The 23,921-nt window shown below is 44.1% G+C and overlaps 1 protein-coding gene across 1 annotated transcript in view; it reads left to right on the forward strand.

Annotated features, from left to right (window-relative positions):
- DBN1 (drebrin 1) overlaps positions 1 to 23,442 on the forward strand; it is a 45,764-nt gene extending 22,322 nt beyond the window's left edge. Inside the window, exons 2-14 of the mRNA XM_081320995.1 lie at positions 5,053 to 5,108; positions 5,371 to 5,483; positions 8,477 to 8,551; positions 9,417 to 9,563; positions 9,946 to 10,023; positions 10,206 to 10,357; positions 15,342 to 15,405; positions 15,658 to 15,717; positions 16,250 to 16,361; positions 19,740 to 19,874; positions 20,032 to 20,774; positions 21,405 to 21,507; positions 22,473 to 23,442. Coding sequence (XP_081177121.1) covers positions 5,053 to 5,108; positions 5,371 to 5,483; positions 8,477 to 8,551; positions 9,417 to 9,563; positions 9,946 to 10,023; positions 10,206 to 10,357; positions 15,342 to 15,405; positions 15,658 to 15,717; positions 16,250 to 16,361; positions 19,740 to 19,874; positions 20,032 to 20,774; positions 21,405 to 21,507; positions 22,473 to 22,543 — 1,909 coding nt within the window. The 3' untranslated portion in view covers positions 22,544 to 23,442. The remainder of the gene's footprint in view (positions 1 to 5,052; positions 5,109 to 5,370; positions 5,484 to 8,476; positions 8,552 to 9,416; positions 9,564 to 9,945; positions 10,024 to 10,205; positions 10,358 to 15,341; positions 15,406 to 15,657; positions 15,718 to 16,249; positions 16,362 to 19,739; positions 19,875 to 20,031; positions 20,775 to 21,404; positions 21,508 to 22,472) is intronic.
- The last annotated feature ends 479 nt before the right edge of the window (positions 23,443 to 23,921 follow it).

The following is a 23,921-nucleotide window of genomic DNA, read 5'->3' on the forward strand; positions in this document are numbered from 1 at the left end:
AGGGCGGGATATAAATGGAATTAAAATAAAATAAATAAAAATAAAAATACATTAGCTTTGCTGCTCCAGGTTGAGAGGAACTGCAGCCCTGCACACATGGAAGGCACTATAATTCAGTATTTTTGCCCTGTCATGTTGCAGTTGGAATTGGACATGGGCAAACAGGTCACCTGACTGATTGTCTAAATCAATCAGTCAGTCAGTCAGTTGCCTGATATGGTTGCCCGTCTCACAGCAGTGATTCTGAATCTTCACTCTGTCAGGCCAACTTCCCCTAAGTAAAGCTTATGCCTTGGAAAATTCTGAGGTGAGCTGTGTTCTAAAATAAGAAATGATCATTGCTATTCTTTTAACACAATTTTGTGATGATCATTATTTTGCAGGAACTGTTAGGAAGGTAACTCTCTGTAGAGACTGAGCAGTCAACACCTTGGTTTGCAGCCAATTATTAATCTGTCATTCTAACCAGAATCCCTGAAATACTTTGACAATATAAAGTTAAAGATACAAATGAGATTGTCTCATTTAGACCCAGACATGCCTAGCCAATGCTGTCCTCAAAATGGCCAACCAGATGCTTTGGGGAATTTATTGACATAAGTCTTGCTTTTCACTGCCAAGAAACTTGAGAATGGGAGGTCCATAAGACAGGCATGACACAATAAAAATCTCTCATCATTTCTCCCATAACTAGTAGTTGCTTCCAATAATAAAACCATCATAACTAGAAAGTGCTGATAGCTTTATTTTCAAGAAATGTGTCTAATCTTGCTCTAAAACCCTTCAAGTAGGTTACCAACATTACATTTTTGTAGAAACTATGTTGTTTCTCCTTTAACTTTGTATGTCTTAGAAAATTATTATTAATAATACTTTCCATCAATTTATTTGGGGCATACTCTGATCAGCTAACTGGCCAGCTTTTTATTGTTTCCTCTCCAAATCCTATTTTTTAAAATTAGCATTGTGTTAACTACTTTCATGTTTTCTGGTACAGAGGATGAATGATATTTGGGATGCCTTTATTATATAAGGGTGATGAATTGTTTTGGATTAAGGACCATTTTTGAGTGGAATGCCAAGAGCTATAATCCAAAAATTGGGCAGGAATAGGATTTAATTTTAATTGACATTTATCAAATTAACATATTTAAATATAATTGATATTTTCCCATTTATTTTCTGTTATATTCAGTGGGGTCTGCAGGGTGCATTAGAGATAAGAGTGACAGAAGCAGCATCATGATGAAAGACCATCCTCTTTTCCACAATCATCATAAGGTTACATGAACTTAAGGGCAGGACTTGTGTCATAATGCTGCAATGCTGCTTTGATCAACTTGGCTAAGGCAGTGAGAGCCTGTGGATGGTGCCGGTTGTATTATTTTTTTTGCAACATTAGTGTGGGAGGTGCTTTCAACCCTCTTATTAGAAGACAAGTGATTTCACATCTGAGCTATTTTGAGATCTCCTGAGGAATTACATTCTGGACCCAGTGATGTTTGGTATCCAGTTTTTTTAGGAGGGCCTAGATTCACTCTTAGCCTTAATACCTTGACACAACAGACCTCTAGTTTCTTACTAAGGAGAGGTCAAATTCAACATAAAAATCTGAGATTTGAAGTGACAATATTTTTTTAAAAAAAGCCTCTGTTAAAAAAAACTGATGGAAGCACTTCAATCTCCCCAAATAATTCTATTATTAAACTTAAGGTGACATCCAGGAACAAAAATACTTCAGATGGGTATTCAAAAATCCAGAGTCAAGTAACAATTCACCCAGAAGCTTAGTTCTATCTTCTGAAGATGGAATATTTCCTGCTTATTTAAGCAATTTGCATGGGCTCTTGGAATTTGACCTGAATAAAATAAAATGGAATACAATCAATAACACCTGAGCAATATAGACAATAAGACCATACCAAGCCATCATTTCTTGAATGTTCTTGGGAAATGCTCAGTTTTCACTAACTTTCAGATAGCCACAAGTGTATGTGTTATCCTGGCCTCGAGAGGAAGAGGAAAGAGGAGTTACAAAATAGGGGTTTGCATTAAAAAATGGCCAGATTTGGCTAGGGAGCATACATCAGGTGGGTGGAAGTGCTCCTGAGATTCTTTGAAAACAAGCAATGTAGGGCTTTATAAGCTAAAACCATTTATAATTAGAAACAAATTGCTAGCCAGTTCAGCCCCTGTGTTGTTGGGTGTCATGTAGCTATGGTGATATTTGTTTGCCAGCAAGTACACCATTGCATTTTGCAACAAACCCAGTTCCTGAGTGATTTTCAAAGGTAGTCCCATACAGAGCCTCTTGCAGTAGTCCAGTTGTGTGATAAGTACATAAGTCACTGTTGCCAAGAGTTCCCACTCCATGTAGGGAACAACTGGGACAAAAGTGAAAAACTCCTGACCATGCCTTCTATCTATCCATCTAGCACGCTGTGAGTTTAGAATAGAGTTACACCTGAAGCTGGTAGAGAGCCCTTCTGAATAAACAGTAGCTCGGATTTGCTGTGGTTTAACTTCAGGCTGTTTAGTTCCTGAACCTCCAAACAGAGGTTGAGGTATACAGGTGGAAAGATGGAGATATAAACAATTTAAATAATCTGCTTCCTCTAAGGCAGGGGTCTTCAAACTTGGCCCTTTTATGACTTGTGGACTTCAACTCCCAGAATTCCTCAGCCAGCGTGCCTGGCTGAGGAATTCTGGGAGTTGAAGTCCACAAGTCATAAAAGGGCCAAGCTTGAAGACCCGTGTTCTAAGGCATTTGTTAACTAATATCTCACCATCTACTGAAGAATTTTCCTCAAAAAAGGGAAGGTGAAGACCAGGCAACAGTTGTCCAAAACAGCTGCGATGAAGGAAGCCTCTTGAAAAGGCAGTGTACCAGTGCCTCCTTCAAGATGGCTGACAACATTCCCTCCCATAAGAGACTGATTATTTCTTGGTCCCATTTAGTGTATGTCCCATACCATGCATAAAACTAAACAAACTGAAGGAGCTAAGAGAAGCATGGATCCAGTCTCACAGACAGCAGGGTTAGAGAGCACCTTGTCCACTTCATTAGAGCCCATAAGCTGAAAGAAGTCCTAGACATTATCCCAGGCATCGCTTCTGTCTTTGTCCATGAAAAATCCAGACTGCAGTGAATGTAATTTTTATTAGCAAAATGTTGGACTAACAAGTCATAGAAGCCAGGGGGCAGCTCTTCCTGCTCATCCTTCCCCTGGCAAGAATTGAACAATCTAAAGCAAGATTAGCAGGCCAGCATTGATGCTTTATTGCTCTTACTGCTATTGTGTAGGCTTGAACATAAGCTTATGCCCCTACGCAGTCATATTGGCATTTTATTTTCCTCCACCCATCATTCCAGGCATAGTTACTGCTGCTTCATCTCCTAGCTTTTCCAAAAAAACTCCCTAGAATTGGCTAATGGGAAGGGTCCACTTGGGAGCAATCATATTAAGTATTAAATATGCTTCCTGAATCCAAAAGTCTATGGAGTACTCTAAGGTCACTAAGAAGATTCCCAAATGCCCTCTGGAATCCACCTGCATCCATTAGGCTCCTGAGACAGACCTGCCTTGCAGAGGTCCTGGGCAACCATGAATCTCATCTGGAGCAGAGAGCGATCTAATTATGATAAAAAAAAACTTCAACCAAATGCCTTCCACATCATTAACTGTTCTGAGAAAACAATCCAGGTATATCTGTATGTGTATGAGCAAATTTATGTTGGGAGATGCCTATGGTTGTCCTGGAATTTCTGAGCCTTCCCCAAAGCTGCTCTCAAAACATGAAAATTAAAATTTCACAGCACTAAAAAGCTGGGGAAATTTTCAAACTAATTTTAATAGGTAGGTTTGTAAAAGCATCCTATTCAGCAGCACAGCAGTCAGAACATGAACAGGACCCCCAACATATCCTTGTTGCCCAATCATACGCATAGGCACACATGGCCTGTTTCCCCACAAGTGAAACATTGGCCACAGACAAGGTACCTCTCATAATCAACATTACCCCACCCAATCCTGGAGTTGGTTGCTGAAATACTCAAAATTAGAGGGAGGGGGAATTTCAGGATGACATCAGGGCTCTTCCCCCCCCTCAAGGTTTTGATAATGCATGCCAGATCCACTTGGATATCCAGTATAAAAGTGTGGATGAACATGTTTAAATTACAAGTAGATCTGGCATCTACCATTAGTAACTCAAGGCCAAGATCACTAGCAGTTTTATTTCTTAGATTTTGGATTGAAATATTTGGGCTAGAAGTGGGACCAGCACCAAATTTTTGGTTCTCCTTCTCCTACAGTAACTTGCCTAGTTCTTCACGTCATGTCTCTCTCAATCCATTTCTTATTATTATATTTATATTTTCCCAATAAGTATTGTTTTGTGCATAACTCCTCTTAATTTTATTGCATGAATACTTGTACTTCCTGATTTCACTTTTTACAATCTCCTCTCCATAAATCTAAAACTCAGACTATGTTTCAGACCTCGATGAAACAGACAATAATTCATGAAAACATACATTATAATACTTTTAATAATTCTATTGTAAAAAAAAATTCAGCTGTTTGGGAAGTGAAATTCTGTACAGAAAACAATATATTTTAAATAAGTCTTTCTTCAAGGCCGGTATGGCATGCATTCTGTGCAGAGAGCATGCAAATTAACTCAGCATCAGACAACAATTCAACTTTATGAGCCACAGCTTTTACTTTTTAAAAAGCGAAAGGATCCCAAGTGTGCTTAGTCCCTGGGAAGTGTGAGATTCACTCTGGTCTATTGAAATCTCTATTCCAAATAATTAAGATGAAGTGTTTTAAAGCCATGCACAGTTTTTGGGACTGCAGCAGGAGAACAAATAATCAGCATGTGCAAAACTACTGCAGTACAAGCCATCACGTTGTCTTTTTCTTAATAGTGACTCCAGCTTTCCTTTGTATGTAGTTTGGGGAGAGCTTTGGGAATAGTCATACTTCTATACTGCGCTTTCCTGTTCAAACGTGTTTGCATTTATTTATTTATTTACTTTAATTCCAGGGCTTTGTATACCTATGAAGAAGATTCTGATAATCTGAAGCTGGCAGCCTCAGGAAGTGAGTATTGGAATCAAATGCTACTTTGTCTTTAGTCCAAGCAGTTTTTGTCTCCGAAAAAGGGATTTGTTCCTTCCTTCCATAGAGCATAGTTGCATAGTCAGAGGGCTGAATTTGGGACTGAGCTGCTCATGATTTATGACAGGGATCTCCCCAGATGGCTGGGAAAACAGATTTCATTTTATAAAGTGTACCATAAGGTGAAAAGCAGAAGGGTCTGACTGTTGCTTTGTCCCATGAGTGTGTTGCTTTCTCTCCCCAGCTGGTGGCCTGCAAGAGCTGTCTAGCCATTTTGAGAACCAGAAGGTGATGTACGGATTCTGCAGTGTCAAAGATCCCCAGGCCACCCTGCCTAAATATGTCCTCGTTAATTGGGTAAGGCCTAAAAAAAAGCCTCTCTGGGGAATAGCTCACTCTTGTTTCCTGAAGGAGAATGTTTCATGTATATGCATGATATAAAACTGACTAGCCTAGAAGGACAAATTATGCTGTATTTAAAATGTATGCCAACCAGATACACTTCCTTTTCAATCCTCCCATCCTCATTTGATAGAACACTCAAGTGGTCCTATCTGGATTGACACTCGATAGGTAAGGCTGAGTGGCCTATCCTTGCTCTCACTATCTTTGTTTAAAATAATTTGTAAACACATTCATATATCTGGTTTAGGTAGAATTGTGTGTGTGCATAAATTCTTCTAAGGGGCTGGGAGAAAGAGGTCCCTTCCTAAGCCCTACTCAAAACATGAACTTGATTTGAATCAAGCAATTACATGTTTCCCTCATGGCAAAAAAAAAATTGGACATAATCATTTTAAGCTGCACATATTGTGTAGTTTGGTCCTGAGTGGACAGGAGAAGAACTTCCAAGTGATGATTTCCTGGTCACAAAGTCACATTTTTCCTCCCCCCCCCCTTCTTACTGTTCTTATAACACAGGAGTCTTTTGGGGATCTGTGCTAACAGCCTTAAATTTTAGGTAGGATTTAGGTAGAAAGTGACCCTCTAATGTCTTGAAATTGATCCTCATGATGAAGGTTGATATCTCTCCAAACCTTTGGACCAGTCATATATGACCATTTTTCAACACAAGGTGATCTTTTTGTAAGAACATCTGTGCTTTCTCCTATTCAAGAAAACATCAAGATGGCTCTGAGGAAAAAGCCAGTACTTTTAGCAGACATATTGCTGGCTTCCACTGACCACAGTAGATTGTACAGTATTGCCCTCTAATGGAATTCCTGTGGTAATAAACAGCATAAGTTTAAACTGCCTGCCTCACCATTCAGAAACTGCCCATTCTCACATTACCATTCTGTATTTCCTTCCTCCTTCACTCCCTAGTTTTTAACCTACGTTTTCAGCACCTAACTTAGATCTTAGCTAATGGATATGTTTAAATACAATATTCTTTAAGGAGAAAATAGTTTGCAGATTTTTTTTTAAAAAAGTAAGTGAATTCTCAGTAGGAATATACATGGCAATTAAAAAGGAGGCGGTGCTATTTTCCAGTTATTCAGGAGAAGCCTAGGAATCCTGAACAACAGTTTCCCACTGCTGTCTCCACACACTCAAGGATTAACCCCCCCCCACCTCCTGGATTCTTACCCTCCAGATGTGTTGGATTATAACTATAATTAAAGGTAAAGGTAAAGGTTCCCCCGCACATGTGTGCTAGTCGTTTCCGACTCTAGGGGCCGGTGCTCATCTCCGTTTCATAGCCGAAGAGCCAGCGCTTGTCCGAGGACATCTCCGTGGTCATGTGGCCGGCATGACTAGACGCCAAAGGCGCACGGAACGCTGTTACCTTCCCACCGTAGTGGTCCCTATTTTTCTACTTGCATTTTTACATGCTTTCGAACTGCTAGGTGGGCAGAAGCTGGGACGAGTAACAGGCGCTCACTCTGCTACGCGGCACTCGGGATTCGACCCGCCAAACTGCCGACCTTCCGATCGACAAGCTCAGCGTCCTAACCCACTGAGCCACCGCGTCCCTTTTATAACTATAATTACCACCAACCAAAATAGCTATAGCTGTGCTGCTTGGAAATAATGGGAGTTATATGGAATACATTTGAGGATGCCAGGCTAGAGAAAACTATTTGAGGAATATACTGAAAAGATGTTCCTTGGTGTTTTGCAGTAATTGAGATGGCAAAGAAACAGCTGAGTGTATTTGTGAATTGTGACCGTGCCTGGCTGCCTGAGGGTGATGGCAATTTTCCTGGATACCGCATGCTTGGATATTGCTGAGCAGCAAACCTTGCCCTAAATGCAGCTGCTTTGCTTCGAGATTAAGAGCAGCTACTGAGCTGCAAATTGTTATCTTAATTTAGAAAGTCCAAAAGGGAATGAACAACGTGCCCTAGGAAGAGCTTGTCCACTTCTCCACTATGAGAGGATTCAGTACAAAGCAAGAGAAGCCATGTTAACTGTATGAGTTCCAGCTTGCTTTTTCCAGAGGTTGCTACGAGAGTCCCCATGGAGACACCCCTTATTTCTACATCTGGAATTTCAAAAGTGGAAGACTAAAGGTTAAAATGGCTCTCACAATAGTGATTGGTGTGGGGGTGGTGGAAGGATGGTCACAGAACTGGTGAGATTGTTCCTCTCCATTCCTCCAGCCTCTCTGCTTATCCTTGTAATTTTTTTCCCCCTGGGTTGGCAAACATCCACACAATGCTTTAGATGGCTGCCATCCATGTATATATTTTTTTAAAATTTTTCTAAAAATGTCTCTAGAGTTTGTCTATGGAGATTCTCAGTCAACCAGGTCACGGTTGTCCCAAAGGTGCTTTTTCAAAAGGCAACTGGACTTTCTTTGTTTTTTTTCTTGGAGACGTTTCTCTTCTCATCCAAGAAGCTTCTCCTAGAATTGAAGAAGCTTTTTAGTGAGAAGCAAAAGGTCTTTAAGGAAAAACAAAATCCAATTGCCTTTTGAAAAAGCACCTTTGGGTCTCTTTGTAACCTGGAGGTATCCTTAGAAATACGTATAATGCTCTGCTTTTCTTTGCTTTCTGTTTAATGAAGATTGTATTTACTAAAAATCAGGGCAATTGGAACACATCAAATGAGGGGAACACCTTGGCACCCACAGAATTTAAGAGGTTGGAGGGAGAGGGCTGTCGTTTTTCTACATTGCTAGCAGAATTATATGGCTTTTGTCTTAAGTATCACATCTCTTGTTGCTGGCCCAAATGTATGTCTGGAAAACCTTTCATTTCTGAAACCTAAGGAATTCTACCGGTTTTCTCCTGGTCTGGTGCCATCTTTGTTTTCTGTTGATTCTTCTGGAGAGCCTGTGTGTGCGTGAGTGACATTTGTCAGCGTTAATCTTTCCTATCATTCTTCCTTCTCATTCTTGGCAGGTGGGAGAGGATGTAGCTGATGCCCGCAAGTGTGCCTGTGCTAGCCACGTGGCCAAGATTGCAGAGTTCTTCCAGGTAGGTGAGAAGTTATGTGAGTGGAACAAGCAGGGGGAAATGAGAGGCAGGGTAGGCTAATGGTCAAGAGTTGAACCTGGACTGGGGAGACTCATACGGATGATGTTGGTCTAGTCATTCGCTCTCAGCTCAGTCTATCTCACCACATTGTTCCTGTGAGAATAGAACTAGGAGATAATCTCCTCTAAGCTGCTCTGAGCTCTTAGAGAAAAGATGGGATGTAAATAGAATAAAGCAATAATTAAACTTCTGCTGTACCCAAAATGTTAAAATAACAACCCTTTTACATATAGCGTAATTATATTTGGGCCCCCATGAAAGCATGACATTATTCTATAAAGGATAGAGCAGGGCATCCTATTGCTCTAGAAGTACATGTAGTTTATATCATAATTTCAGCCTCTAAAGAACTTCTTTTCCCATTGTCTCTTAAGGGGAAGGTTGTTGGTTGCAGAGAAAGGTGATACAAACACAACGCCAAAAAAAAAAAAAGGAATAAAGGGAGAAATCAAAGAACGAATGATCCCAATCACAGCTTGCTTCAGTCCTACCTATCATGCACACCTCACTAGATTTATTTATTTATTTTAATTCCATTTATATCCCGCCCTTCTCCGAAGACTCAGGGCGGCTTACAATGACTCCTAAGTAATACATAAGTAATAATAAGACCAAGAAGGATAAGAAATAAATACCGGTAATAAGAATTCTAAATAGCAAAAGATGGTCTTTACCTAAAATGTGCTGATAATGAACTATTGGAAAGTGGGCCCAGTTCCACATGGTGAGTCTGGGGTGGCCATGTCTTGTCTCAGAAAATTCGATCCTGAATACTTTTGTGTGATTTTAATGCCTCCTCTGACAGGGTGTGGATGTAATTGTCAATGCTAGCAGCGTGGAAGACATAGACCCAGGAGCTATTGGTCAGCGACTCTCCAATGGCTTGGCTCGCATTGCCAGTCCAGTGCTGCACCGCCTTCGCCTGCGTGAGGATGAAAACGCCCAACCTGTGGTAATGCTACACTTCTACACTGAGCCAACCTCACATTAGTTTTTCTTTCCTAGTTTTGCTGGCGGGATAGGAACAGAAGCAACAGGACCTCAGCTTATTTCTCGGTCTCAAGGACAAAAGACTTCATTTCCAAGAGTGACAATACAGAGGAACAACAGTTCTTGGGTTGACCTGTTGTTACATGTTCCTTTAGAGGAAGTTATATATTTGGGGAAATTTCTAGGCAGTTATTCCCATGCAACCATGATCGTGCCCAATGGAAGAAATCATTCCATTAAGGTGACTCTAGCAACGGGTGATTGCTTTCTAAGGAGGATAGCAAACCTAGAATACAAACACACCTCTCTCAATGAGCCTTATCTGACTGACTTCTGATTTCTAGGGCACGGTCTATCAGAAGACAGATGCAGCTGTGGAGATGAAACGCCTCAACCGGGAGCAGTTCTGGGAGCAGGCTAAGGTTGGTCATCCTTCTTCTAAACAGCTCAGGCTCAGACACACACCTGTCTGGACGCCAGTGTGTCTGTGGCCTTGCACACAACTCGCAGTCGGTCCTGGCTTCCTTTGATCAGCCCTGCCCTGGGACGGGAGGCACGTTATGAGTGGAGTTGGCATTGACCGTCCCTGTTTCATCCTTTGCAGAAAGAGGAAGAGCTACGCAAAGAAGAAGAGAGGAAGAAAGCCCTGGACGAGCGGCTGCGTTTTGAGCAAGAGCGCATGGAGCAGGAGAGGCAGGAGCAAGAGGAGCGTGAGAAGCGCTACCGGGAGCGTGAAGAGCAGATCGAGGAGCATAGGCAAGGGAGGGACTAGGAGGAGGAAGAGGGTGGTGGAGGTGCTGGTGGTAATAATAATAATAATAATAGTGAGGGGGAGAGGCAACAGCCAGATCTATTGCATTCTCCAACTGAGACAAAAGCTGCTTCCTCCCACAGACGGTGGCATTTATGAGCAGCTGTCATTTTGTCCATTATTCTTTGACATGCTAGATTTAGAATATTATATACTCCTGTGATTTTTTTTTATTTTATTTATTTATTTTTTTTGCGAATCATGGTTATGCGGCACATTGTTTTTCATGGTTTGATTGATTTTGGTAAGAGGTTGCTGGGTGAAGTTCTACCTCTCTCTGCCTCTCTTTGGGAGGTGTCTTTGATGTTATGTAGAAATACAAGGATGTTTCTTTGACACATTTTCATATTATTAGAAGTAAAAATTGTCTTGTCTCATTGCTTGCCCAGTTGCTTTTCCTTCTGTTTGGCTTGTCCTCAGCGCGTCCAAGTTGTCTCTCAATGTTTTGCCTGCATCACCCTAATTTTAAGAAACCTGTTGCAGCTAGATGCCCACATGATTCCTCAGTACTGGGGAAAGGCCAGACAGGAATTCCAGGGTACAGGCTATGTTTTGACAATAGAAAGGCCAGGTTCCAGGGCTGCTGCCCATCAAAAAGGGGCTTGAATAGCTTAGAAAAACTTATTTCATTTCCTGACTGATTAGCCTTTTGCTGTGTGTGTATTTAATTGTTTAGTAAGCTATAACTTGTCGTATTTATTATAATAAAAATATTACAAGGAATTTATTCTCCCAACATGTCTGTGGGTTGCTCAGACTGAGATACAGTGACTGCCTATAGGGCTCTCGGTTGGTTTTTAAAAGTGGGGATTTCAGCCTCCCAGTCCGTGTATAATTTTTCAGACTGGGCTTTATGGGACTCTTCGGTCTCTTGGAAACTTATGACGACTCGAAACAGCAGCTCTTTTTTTCCTGTGTGCCCTGCGGTGAATACTTACAGAAAACTGTTGGGTAAAACACTAGAGCAGAGATCCCCAACCTATGGGCTGTGGCTCACTACTGGGCTGCAGCCTCTTGGCCCCTGGGCCGTGTGAGTAATTGGGCAGTGCACGGGCGTGTGCACGTGTTTGCCCCCCCTCATGCCACTGTGGCCACAAGTGTGTGGGCAGCGGCAGCACCGCTAGTACTGCATGGATAGCGGCAGTGCTGCAAGTGGCAGGTGGCCCGCGGCATGATCCTTGTGCGGGGGCGATGGCGCAATCCTCGTGCCGAGGGTGGCATTACTGCAGGCCGCAGCGCGAGCCTCCCACTGAAGCAGCAGTGTGAGCCTCACGCCAGGGGTGGCATTGCTGTGGGCCGCAGCATGACCCTCACACTGGTGGTGGCATCGTTGCGAGCCTGGAGGCAGCGGCACAAGCTTCACACAGGTGCCGCCATCGCTGAGCGCTGAGCGCACATGCTCGCAGCCCCATTTGCATAGTGCGCATGCTCGTAGCCTGTACGTGTGCACACACGTGTGGCCACATTCACATTTGCGCATGCGCGCATAAGGCATCTGCCCCTCCCTCTCCCACTGGGCCGCCACAACAGAAAGGTTGGAGACCCCTGCACTAGAGGATAATCTCTCTGTATTTTTAATGGAGTAAATAGGGAAGCCTCTAACTCAATTGATTAAGCACCTGTGAGAGGCATCAGATAATATCCCCATCAGAACCAAAATTGTCCAACAGTCCCATCGTCCCCAGAGAGTCTGCTGAGGGACCCCTTCCTCTCATGATGGGCTGGGGCCTCCCGGAGTGACATTCTCAGTGGGAGACAACATGTTGTGGAATGCTCTCCCCTGAAACTACGTGGTTCCCAATTCCTGTTTTAATTCATTAACAAGTGAAAGTAATATTATTCGAACTGATTTTGGACCCTAGTTGATTTGGGTGCCTGTGATTATATGGTTTTTAATTGCCTTGTGCCTTTACACATTATTGTTTTTGCTTTGCCATTCCCTGCTCAAGGTCCCTTAGGATTGGGGCAAGCTAAAGTGTAGATAGGTAGGCAGCACGACAGAGACAGATAAAATTCTACTGATACAGTAGTTTGTGGTGGCTCTGCAAGGTTACCCCAGCAATCAGGTTTTGATTTGAGAAAAAACACACCTTTCCGCTTGTTACAAGCTATCTGTGGGCCCATTCCTTTCATATGCTGAAGTGGGCCAGTTGGGAGAATATGGTTTGTTGCAAGAACAATCTACAGTTAATTGACTCCAGTTAGCAAAACCCCAAGCTCAAAACGTACCCCAGATGGACAGGTTAAACTAAGTCAGGCAACTGTGTTGGAAGATTACCAAAACCCTAGCAATCGTCTTCTGGGGGGAAAAATTGCCGAAGAGAAAGAATGGCTACAAAGGCATTACAGGAAGTACTCATTTAGTGACTGCCTTGGATGGGAATGGTTCACGGTTAAGATAGTGGTAAAGTAACTTTGCAACCAATCCTCACATTTATTATCTCCACAGACCTGCAAAGCAAAGGAAAGCTGTAGTAAGATTGTAAGCCTGATGGTTTTACTTAGTGATTGCTTCACTTAGCAACTGAGTTACCAGTCCCAAATGTGGTCACTAAATGAGGACTACTTGCACAGAACTCACTGCTAAAGCCTGCCAGTGGAAGACGTGCCTTCCCAACGGGGATCAGCTACTAGAGTCAACTCACACAGGTTGCTAGATAACTGGGGAAAAGGCTAGTGATCTCATGAAGGATTGCCAGTTCTCTTTTAGAGCCTTGGCAATTTTAAGATACGTGGGCCAATTCTTTCAAAGAATTCTGGCTGGTGAACTCTGGAAGTTGGAGTCCATATTTCTTAAAGCGGATAAGATTGTGAAACACTCTTCTGGTTAAGATATCTAGTTAAGATATGACTTAGGATAATTGGATTTCAGTGTTTATAAAGCTGGCTGAGCTAATGGGTTTGGGGGAGAGGTTCTATCATGTGGTTTATTCTTTATATGAGAAGCGTCTTTTCTATTATTATAGCAGCCATTATTTACAAAGACGATTCATGCGGTGCTTCTCTTTGCCTTGGACTACTACTATGTTTAAGATAGCCCCTCTGTTAAGAAATGAGAGAGAAGGAATGTTAAAAAGAGACAATTCTTGCACCCTCTGCCTCATTTTGCAGCAGGAGGCAGACAACTGGAACCATCTATCAAAAAAACCACCTATAAGGGTTTGTGGTTTCGAGTTTAGTTATGTAAGAAATTGTGCACATTCCACAACTTCCCAGAATTAAAAGCATTTTTACCAATCTTTAGAGACTCTACATGCAAAAATGGCACGCCAGGAAACTGCAAACTTCAGCTCTGTAGGTCTTACTTCAGAGTAGTTGTGGTTATGGTCAGCTAAAACTTAAAAATACCACCAGAAAATAAGTTTATGTTCACATGGATGAAAGTCAAGGGATTTTAATGGAGATAGCTTGACCGCGGTCCAGATCTTTATTCCAGAGGGTGATCTTCATACAGGTACTCCTTGACTTACAACCATTTGTTTAACAACCCAACTGAAGTTAGAACAGCATTGGAAAAATGATTTGCAATCCTGGCACTTATAACAGTTGCACCATTCTAGTTTTGTCATGGTCACATGATGAAAATTCAGGTGCTTGGCAACTGGCGTGTATTTACAGCGGTTGCCATGTCCCAGGGTCATGGGATTGCCATTTGTGACGTTTGCAGCCAGCTTCCAATAAGCAGAATAAAGAGGGAAGCCAGATTTGCTTAACAACTGCACAATTCGCTTAACTACTACAATGATTTGCTTAAGAACTGCAGCAAAAGTTGTAAAAAATGAAGCACAACTCACTTAACAAATGCCTTGCTTAGCAACAGAAATCCTGGTCCCAGTTGTGTTTGTAAGTCAAGGACTACCTTTAGCTTAATGTAGATCAGGGGTAGGGAACTTGGCTCTTTTATGACTTGTGGACTTCAATACCCAGAATTCCTGAACCAGTCATGCTGACTCTGGAATTCTGGGAGTTGAAGTCCACAAGTCATAAAAGAGCCAAGGTTCCCTACCCCTGATGTAGATCAATGTAGCTGAAGGCCTAGGAAGAATTAAATTGAAAGAATTATACTTCGTCATTGAAATAATGAAGACTGGCTAACTTTCAAGCAGGCATTAGTCTACAAAATCAAACAATAAAAATGAAACGCTGTTGCTTTTCAAGAAACAAAGTAATGGCCTGAGTCACAAAATGTAACACTAAACACAGAGACAACGTTCAGATAAACAACAATTTTAAAAGAAGGTATTAAGGTAAGTGGAGAATTGAAATATGATGTTCTTGCAAAACAGTTTTTCTAGAATATAATATGGCGAGAATGTTTTTTCGCTTTTGGATCCTTCAGTGTAAAATGGATGTGAGCAATCCACAGGTTAAAGGATGTTTATAATTTCTAAGCTCTGAATAAGAGTCTGTATAATTTTCTGTTGAATTCTGGCAGGAATGTAAACGTTTTTACAAGCCAACAATTCTCAGAATTTCCACAAATTTGGGGGTTGGGGGGGGGAAAATGGACTGGAAATTTCTCCCTCCACTTTGGTGATGACATCATATGATTGCCATTGTCCCCTTTAATTCTGGCTGCCAAATAAACCATTACACTTGTGCCTCCTCCCTCAGCTGCAAAGGGTTATTGCCAGAAAACAGGCGCAAAGCCAGTTTTAGAATGGATTTCCACTTTCAAGAATGAAAGACATAAGACAAATGAAACATTTGGACCTGTTATGAACACTGAAAGAAAGAAGATGCAATAACAGGTTTGATTAAAAAAAAAGGTCCTAGAGCCTGCAATGCTCTCCGTGATCTCTGGATGGATGAGAATACTGAATAGTGAACATTAAATTTAATGTTAGGAAGCTTGAATAGCCTGTCGACTCTTGAGTCAGTGTCGTCTTGAGTCAGTGTCGCAAACGTCCATCTTTCCTTTACCACTAGGCGAAAGCAGCAGACCCTGGAAGCAGAAGAAGCCAAGCAGCGACTGAACGAGCAATCCATCTTTGTAAGTGAAGCTTCAGGAGCTGGGGGAACTGGTTGCCCAGTGGTTCAGCTGGCTCCCCCAGGATCTTGGCAGGAGGAAGAGTGGAGCACCAGGTCTGGCTGGGGACGTTGGGGATTGATTCTGCAGCCAGGGAGAGGGCATTCTTCCCAAGGGCTTTCTCCCTTGCTCCAGCTCAATGCTAGGTCAGGGCATAAATAGGGCCTTTTGGTGTGGTTGAGGTGCCCTGGGGCTGACGCTGACCTCTCTCCCTAGGGGGAGCAGGAGGACGATGAAGACAGGCAGCAGCCCAAAAAGTCTGAGTCGGAGGTGGAGGTGAGTGCGGCCCCGGGGCACAGCATGCATTGTCTAGGCAAAAGACTCCCATTGCACCCTACTAGGCTACTGCTGCATGAGGTTGTGGCATTGTGTGCAAAGATTCGGCAGGGAAAGGTAGGCTTCAGTTTGATGGCTGTGATTTAGCTGGAGTTGTATACTGATGAATGGAGTTTTGTGCTTAAGCAGCAGGGTTGGGCCTGAGTTTTATCTTGGGGAGAAACGACGTGTGTTTGTGTGCGTCTGTGTGCGTGTGTGTGTGTTCTCCTTTGCTTTGTATTCATTTCTCTGAAAGCCAGTTTGTCGTGCTGTTGCTCTTTATGTCACTCTGTGCCATTGTTCCTGCTGGAGGGGCATGGGGGGCACATTGCATATGCGTGGCACGTGTGTGTCTACTTTGTCACTCTTGACCTGGCTAATGCATGGAAAGGATAGGGCCGGGGGTTCAGTCTGTATTTAAGGCAGCGGGTATACCAAGGGCTGTGCTGTGATTGACCCTTGTCTCTCCCCCCTCCCCCTCACTTCTTGGTAGGAGGCAGCTGCCATTATTGCTCAGCGGCCTGAGAACCCTCGGGAGTTCTTCCGGCAGCAAGAACGAGTGGCTTCGGCCAGCTCTGAGACACCCTCGCCCTTCAACAGAACAGGTAAGGAGCTTTCAAGGTCTCCTGCTCTGGAAAGAGAAAGCAAAAAGGCAACAGTGGCTTTCAAGGGACGTACTGCGGAAACTGGGCAATGCGGCTTTTAGAAGTTTATTGTCAACCCTTAGGTGGTCTTTGCACTGGATGGTGAGAAAATGCACTTTGATGTGTTTAAAGCACATCAAATATCAAGAGACCTTGGGCACTTCTGCCACTAGGCAGAGAAGGATTGTGGCAGAAAAGACAGGCTGGGTGGTGGTTGTGTTTTGATATAGGCAAGCATCTTAAGCCAGCACCTTAATAGCAATTTTAACTTTAAAGAAGGGAAACTGTCTAACACAAATAGAAGGACACCATTCCATTTAACATACAAACGAGTTTTGAAACTCACAGTCACAGAATATGGTTGAATCCAGTTATTCTGTAGAATTTGATATGTATGTGCATTGATTTTAAAATTTAGTTATGTGCACGTGCACTGGCCCCCGTTCCTAACCACAGTGATCCCAGAAATGACAAAATGACATCACAATACATCATTATATTGCACCAAGGGTACGATGGGAGGAGTTTATATCACGATGTCACAACATTTTTTTACCTACTTGCTCCGTTTCTTCTCTTCACGTATTAATGTCGCAAAGTATTTGTACTTTTGGTCATGGATAGTACGGGACGCATGAGGAGGAATGAAAAGCCTTGCTTTATTTATTCTAATATTTAAATACTGCTCCTAGCACCAGGCTCCAGGTGGTCCCAAAACAATAATCTATAAGATCAAATAAAATCCAAGCTCATACCACTATCCTTGCAAAATGAAAATCAGATTGTTTAGCCAACTATTCAAAAGGCACTTAAGTTCTGAATGACCACATAAGGTTACCTTTGTTGCTTCCTGGAGACAGTGGTGGGGCCCTCTTGGCTTCTGGAGAATCGGTTTCACAATGTGATGGGTGGTGTTGCGCGAAGGCTGCAATTGGATCAGAAGTGCAGAGCCAGCAGAGAAAAACCTTTTCCACAAGCAAGCTAGACCTGCTGCTTAAGACAAAGTCACAGTCTTAGACAGGAGGAGCTAAATTGAAGGTTTTCGATGAAGTCAGAATGATGATCTGGGATGGCCAATAACATTCATGCATGTTACAGTCTCCTGAGCTGCTTCTGCAAGACCTGGGAGGTAGGCAGCTCATGGCAGCCATTGTTAGTCTACTGTTCCATTGCTGCACCTCTACTGTGCCTTTTTTCTGGCTCCTTTTGGGTTGACCCCAAGAGCTGGCCAACCTGCAATAAGTCAAAAGCCATGCTTTCCGAAATCTTCTGCATTATGCCTTTACGGTTTGGACCTCCATATTGTCTATTAGGCTGGCTCTTTGGGGACTCTGATACATTTACCTTAAGTACAGATTCATTTCCCATCACTACTTACATCTCCTGCCTCTTGGCTCTCTCGTTTCTTCCCTCAACCTTCCTGCATAGCTGCTCAAGCCCTTCACATTGATCTGTCTTGGCCCTCCCACTCCATAGTCCCCGACCTTGCTTCCCATTTCCGCCTGCACTACCCCTGGTACTGTCCTCTCGTTCTCTTTTGGCTTCTCAGGGACTTCCCTTCTTTCCCTGCTCTCTGGCCCTGGTCTTGAGTATGGACCGCCCAGTGGCAGGAGACGGGGGTGGGTAACGGAGTGGGGCTGCTGGAGGGAAGACTGACTGTTCTCTTCTGCTTTCTCTCTCTTCGTCCGTCTGTCTGTCTGTCTCTCAGCAGGTCGTCTGCACTGTCCTTTCATAAAGACACCTGACAGTGGGCTGCCTTCTTCTTCCTCTTCCTCTTCCTCCCCTCCACGGACTCCCTTCCCCTATATCACTTGCCACCGCACACCAAACCTCTCTTCCTTCTTCCCATGTAGGTAGCCAGGTCCCCGCTGGGCTTTGGGAACTTGGTTTGCAGAGGTGACTCCTGAAGGGGCTTCGATATATACCCCCGGAGGCCTTTTTTTTTTTGCCATGTCTCATCTCATCTCACCTCTGAAAGCAGGAACAGGAGCCAGTAACTATGCAGGAACTATACATCACAGACTGGCTCAGGAAAGCCCCGGGGATTGGCTCTTCTTTCAGGATCCTGCTTGTGGGCTGGCTGCATGCCTCGTCATGAACGATAGCCCCCAATGCATGGATTTATTTATTGACACCCATTTCTGTCCGGCCTCAATTCAGAGACTTTCAGCAGCTTACCTAAAGTATAAAACCAAATTTTAAAAAAAGATCCAATTAAAAACAATAAGACAATCCCACCCAAACCAAAATTACGGAACAGTGAAAATTGAGATGTCTTGACAGAACCAGGAAAAAGCCTCTCTAGAACAACTTGGCATTTAAAAGCTTCTAAAAAATGAATGTGTCTGTGTGGGTGGGTGCGTGTGTGGGTGCTACCCTGGTCAAAACCAGCAGGGTGTTCCACAGCATCACACTGTCACAGAAAAGCAGTGCCTCCTCACTTCAGATGAAAGCTACAGTGCTGGGAAAAGTGGGGTCTTGAATGAAGTTTCCACAGTAACAATCCTCAGAGAGTTTCTCCATTCATTCGCCCTCTCTCCCCATTAATACAATTTTGGCACACGGGTTGCTCCAGGAACTCTCCTACATCCAACCATTGGTTCCCAGGCCAAAATATTGACACCACCTGGGGGCAACCTTAGTTAAGCTTTTGATGTGAATTTCATTTGCTGGAAGCTAAAGCACACGCGTGTGAAGCCGACAGCATTTACACACAGCATGCCTGTGGAGGGGAGGAGGATCCCTGTGTAGATTGTGTTGGTGGGGAAAAGCCAAGGGTGGCACTCTTGGGTTAATCAGCTGCCCATGTATGGTTTGGGAATCCTGAGAATCTGGCACAACTGTCTTATCCTATGGCTTGCTGTGGGCTGCGCTGCCGAGGGCAGTTAAAAGAGGGCTGTACAGGATGGATATAGCCTGTTATTTTAAAATGTCACTTGAGTCAGGCCCTTCTCTATTGTTCTGTGATTCCAGGGCTACATCTCCTTTTTTGTCCTCTGTCCCCTTGAAAGCTGCAATTCAGGGGGGGGGTGGTGTTTCACTGCTTCACTTCCCAGCATGTTTGTCAGTGAAAAGAAAGGAGAATGGCCTTGCACTGCAACTGTTCTTGGAGAAAAGAGAGAGAGAGAGAGAGAGAGAGAGAGATACTGGGAAGGAGTGGGTTTCTATTCTCGGCTATGAAATCATGTGTTTTTGAGATGCTGTTAGCTATTGCTCTTTTGGTTTCAAGTGAAGGTGCCACATCTTTTCTGTATGCACTTGGGGGCCCCTGTGCCTTAGGGACTTGTGGCTTTTGGCCTTGTCCGCTCCCTCTTGAGTGCCTATGTGGCTCATTCACAGGCACCCAGACGGAAACACACAGAAAGGCCTCTGCCTCTGCTAGTAGCCCCTGTGACTCCAGTACGGCTTCCACGCCAGTGGGTGAGCAGATTGAGCGGGCCCTGGATGAGGTGACGCAACAGGATGCTTTAAAAGGTAGGCGCTGCTCCTGTCTCCACAGTCAAGTCTTGTCTCTGTTTCCCAGACTGAATTAGCAGGACGTTGGTATCTTTGCATTCTGTCCGGTTCGCAGATGCTCAGCCAGCCCTGTGCCACCCTCCCAACACCCGCTCTTGCTTCCTCCCTCTTGCAGACTCCTCCAGCCCAAGCAGTGAAGAGGCAGGCATGGCATCTGCTACGAACTGGGCTCCCCCCAGTGAAGAACAACCAGTGGAGAAAGCAGAAGAGCCTCCTGGGGCTACAGCCTGGCAAGGTCCTGACTGGACAGAACCACAGCAAAGTGGGACTGACCCCGTTGAAGACGTGGTGCTCCCAGAGGCCAAAGAAGAGCCTCTCTTCCCAGCAGCCCCACCTCCAAAAGAAGAGCCTCAGTTCCCGGCAGCCCCACCCTCCGTGCAGAATGAGGATGCTTTAGATCTGGGGGAGGCCTTTGGCTTTTCACAACCACCTGCACCCCCCTCTGAGAACATTCTTGACCTGTGGCAGAATGACAGCAGCGTGGTGGAACCCAACCCTCCTGATGCCTGGGAGCTCCAGCAGGGTGGGCCTCCCACTCCGGCCCCGTGGGATCTTCGTGATGGGCCTCCCATGCCTGCCCCCATGCTGGTTGAGGTGGATGTCCCTCCAGGGGCACCAGAGCCCTCATCTTCCACAGGCCTTCCTGAAGATAACCTCTTGAACTTCAATGACCTGCCTGAGCCCCCAGCAACCTTCTGTGATGCAGATCAGGACGAAGAGCCAGCAAGCATTATTGCTGTCGAAGGGCTGCATCAGATGACGCTCAGCTACCAGCACGCCCTGCAGGAAGCCTCTGGGGTGCACCAGGAGCCGCAATTGCTCACTAATGGGGAGACTGCCCAAAAGGAAAGCACGCAGGTGAGTCAGACAAGGCCTCAGAACAATTTTGCAATTCCTATGCCGGCCTCCGGATGCAGAACAAAACTCACATGTTATGCTACTAGAGCTCGACTTTCTGTGGCACATTTTCACAGACAGGATTCACACCAGACTTAGCTGAAACGAGTTTGAGTGGCTTGGGGTTGAGAGCACTATGACAACCCAGTTGTTGTCGTAACATATTGTGTAAACTAGGCTGTCATATTATGCCAGGGTATGATTGCAGCATTGAATGATATACAAAAAAATTAGTGGGTTTTGTTAGTTTGGGATTAAATTTAGCATTGTATTTGTTAACCTTGCCACTGGAGAAGTGATATCTAGAGTTTTCTTTCCTGTAAAGTAATGAAGGGATGGATGAATTCATATGCAGTCTTAAAATAGTGTTTGTTCCATTCATGTGGATTAGTTAATCTTTGATTATTATTATTTTTGCACAGTAAGATTTTCAAATGCATGTTAATGGATAGCAACCTTTTGTGCAAATTATAATGATGTGGAGTAGGCAAGCACAGATTATGGTTATTCTGTATTCATAAATTGGAAATGGACACTCTGAACATATTTCAATGGAGAGCACATGCAACAATTTGATTTTTTTTCTTCCAGACCAGTGAGGGCTATTTTAGCCAATCACAAGATGAAGATTTTAACCAATCAGAAGAACTCTCTGCTAAAGCTCCTCCTCCAGTGTTCTACAATAAGCCCCCAGGTAGGCTCTGAGATTTGTAGGTGGTCTTGGAGAAATCCATTCCATAACCAAAAAACAAGAAATTAATTTAAATGGGAGAAATATAAAATACTGCATTTTACTGGGGGGAAAAAAGTAAGGTACAAATATAAACTCTGGCAGACCTCGCTCGGCAGTGGTACCTGCGAAATGAATCTGGGTGTCCTTGTCAAGTTAAGCATGAGTCACCAGTGTGAAACAGCTGTTCTGAGGTGAATTGACGGGAGGACATAGAATCTAGATTGGTGTTTTTCAAAGTTGGCAATGTTAAGGTATGTGGATTTAAAGTCCCAGAATTCCCCAGCCAGCATAGTGTAAAATTACAAGGTTGAGGCTAGAGATAAGGAAGAATTCCTGACCTGTCAGCCAGTGGAATAGGCTGCAACCTGTGATGAGTTCTTTAAACAGAATTTAAACAGAAGGTGGATGGCCATTTCTCAAATGGGCTTTAGTGCACTGAACAGGGATTTGAACTAGATAACCTCTGTGGTCCCTCCCAGCTCAGCAATTCAAAGAATGGCTAATTGTGAGGGCAATATAAACAGATACACGTGGGCCTTGCATGATCATATTGTTCTAACAGACAGGGAAAGTCTGAACAGACACGAAAACAGGATTTCATGAGACTGGGGACTCATGGAATGCTGTCCTATCCTGTGGATCATGGTTACTTCATTCAAGCATGACCACCACTGTTCTTTCAGGCTTCCCCAGCAACAGAGGGAATGAAGAAGAGGATCTGGTGGATGCATCTCCATTGTAGCCTGCTCAGTCAGACATTCTTCATGCCTGAACACACTTTAACCTTCTGTCGAGGCATAAAATGGGCTCCCCTCAGGATTACTGAAATAGAAGCATTAGTGATTTCCTCGGAGAAGGCAAACAACAGTCAGCCTTGCTTGCAGCTAATCTTTTTTGTTTCTTTGTTTCTTCTTTTTTCCCCTCAGAGATTGACATCACCTGTTGGGATGCCGACCCAGTGCCAGAAGAGGAGGAGAGCTTTGGGGGCAGCGTTTAAGGCTGACTCTCAGGCCAAACTCCTCAACCCTGCACCTAGCAAGTCCAGTGTCTGCAAGCCTGGAGCAGCCGCAGTGAGGGCCTGGTGCCCCCTTGCTCCATATTGTAGCCCTGCGGTCCATGGCCTCAGATTGTACCCCGGCCAGATAGAAAAATCTGGGAGGGGTGGATAACTTTTTCCAGTGCGCGCTCTTTCTTTCTCTCTCTCTCTCTCTCTCTCTTTCTCTTTTTCTAATGGTGTCAAATAGGAAATGTGTAAATCTGCCTGGTCCCCTCTTTGTTGGTAGCTTCCCTGCAGACCCCTTTCCTGTTGCCTTTGCCCATGGGGATTTTTTCAGATCCCTCCTGTCCCAATGCCATTTATGCCATTTGGGTTGACCTCTTTGGGGGGGGCAAGAGGTGTGCTGCTCTTGGGGGAGGATGGGAGGGCCTTTCCTCCACTCAGGCTCTTCCAGAGTTTTGAGTATTTTGCACGAATTTAAAATAAAATATGGCAATAAAGTGGCCCTGTGTGAGCAAGGCACTGGCTTCCATCTCTTCCCTTCTTCACCTGGTCCCCAGAGGCCTTGTTCCCAGGGAAGCAGAAGCCCTGTCCATTCTGGGTTCCAGCAAGTGTTAGCAGCAAGAGACGTTCTTTGCCCCACAGCTCAGCTCAGCTCCGTGACCCTCTGTCGGAGAGTGAGCCTGTTCCAGACCCTTCTCCTCAGGTCTTTATTTGCCCTGAGAGCCTGGGACAAGGAGAAACTCTGGATGGGCACCCTTCTCTCTTCTCTTTCTTCTTTCCTCGTCCATTCCATGCTTCGTTTTCTTTCCCCTCCCGTACAGTAATTGTTTTTTTGAAAGCACAAATTCTGTAACAGCAATGTGCTTATGTATGTTAATAAATAAATTGATTCCAAGCAGGGCAACTGGCTTTGAAATCCAGGGTGACTTTATTGAAAAAGAGAAATCATTGGGGGGGGGGGGAGGAGGGAGAAATTGCTGAAGAACTGCAGGGGCCAAGATTTTCTACAGAAAATCATTGAGGGCAAGTCTATTGTCTGTTTTTAGTTCTGGTAGTGTCCTTTTTTTCTGCTACCATAAATGGTTAGAAATGTACTTTATAAAGAGCGTTGGGGGCGGGAGGATTGTGCAATTTTAAATTCATGTGGCAAGCAAGCATTTATGTGGTAAGGGAGCACGGAGGAATGGTGGTAAACATCGGTCCAGTGACCAACCCTGCAGGAAGGTAAAGAACGCACCGCTAGGTGGAGCTGGTGATAAAGGAATGCTGTTCTGGAACAGGCTGTACCAGTGAACCCAGAGAAGGGAAAGCCACTGGGTGTTTGGGTTGGGAGGCAGGGGCTTGCTTCACTTTGTACCACTGTACGTGGGGATTG

This window comes from Vipera berus (genome assembly GCF_964194415.1).
Source record: "Vipera berus genome assembly, chromosome: 2".
Taxonomy (NCBI): domain Eukaryota; kingdom Metazoa; phylum Chordata; class Lepidosauria; order Squamata; family Viperidae; genus Vipera; species Vipera berus.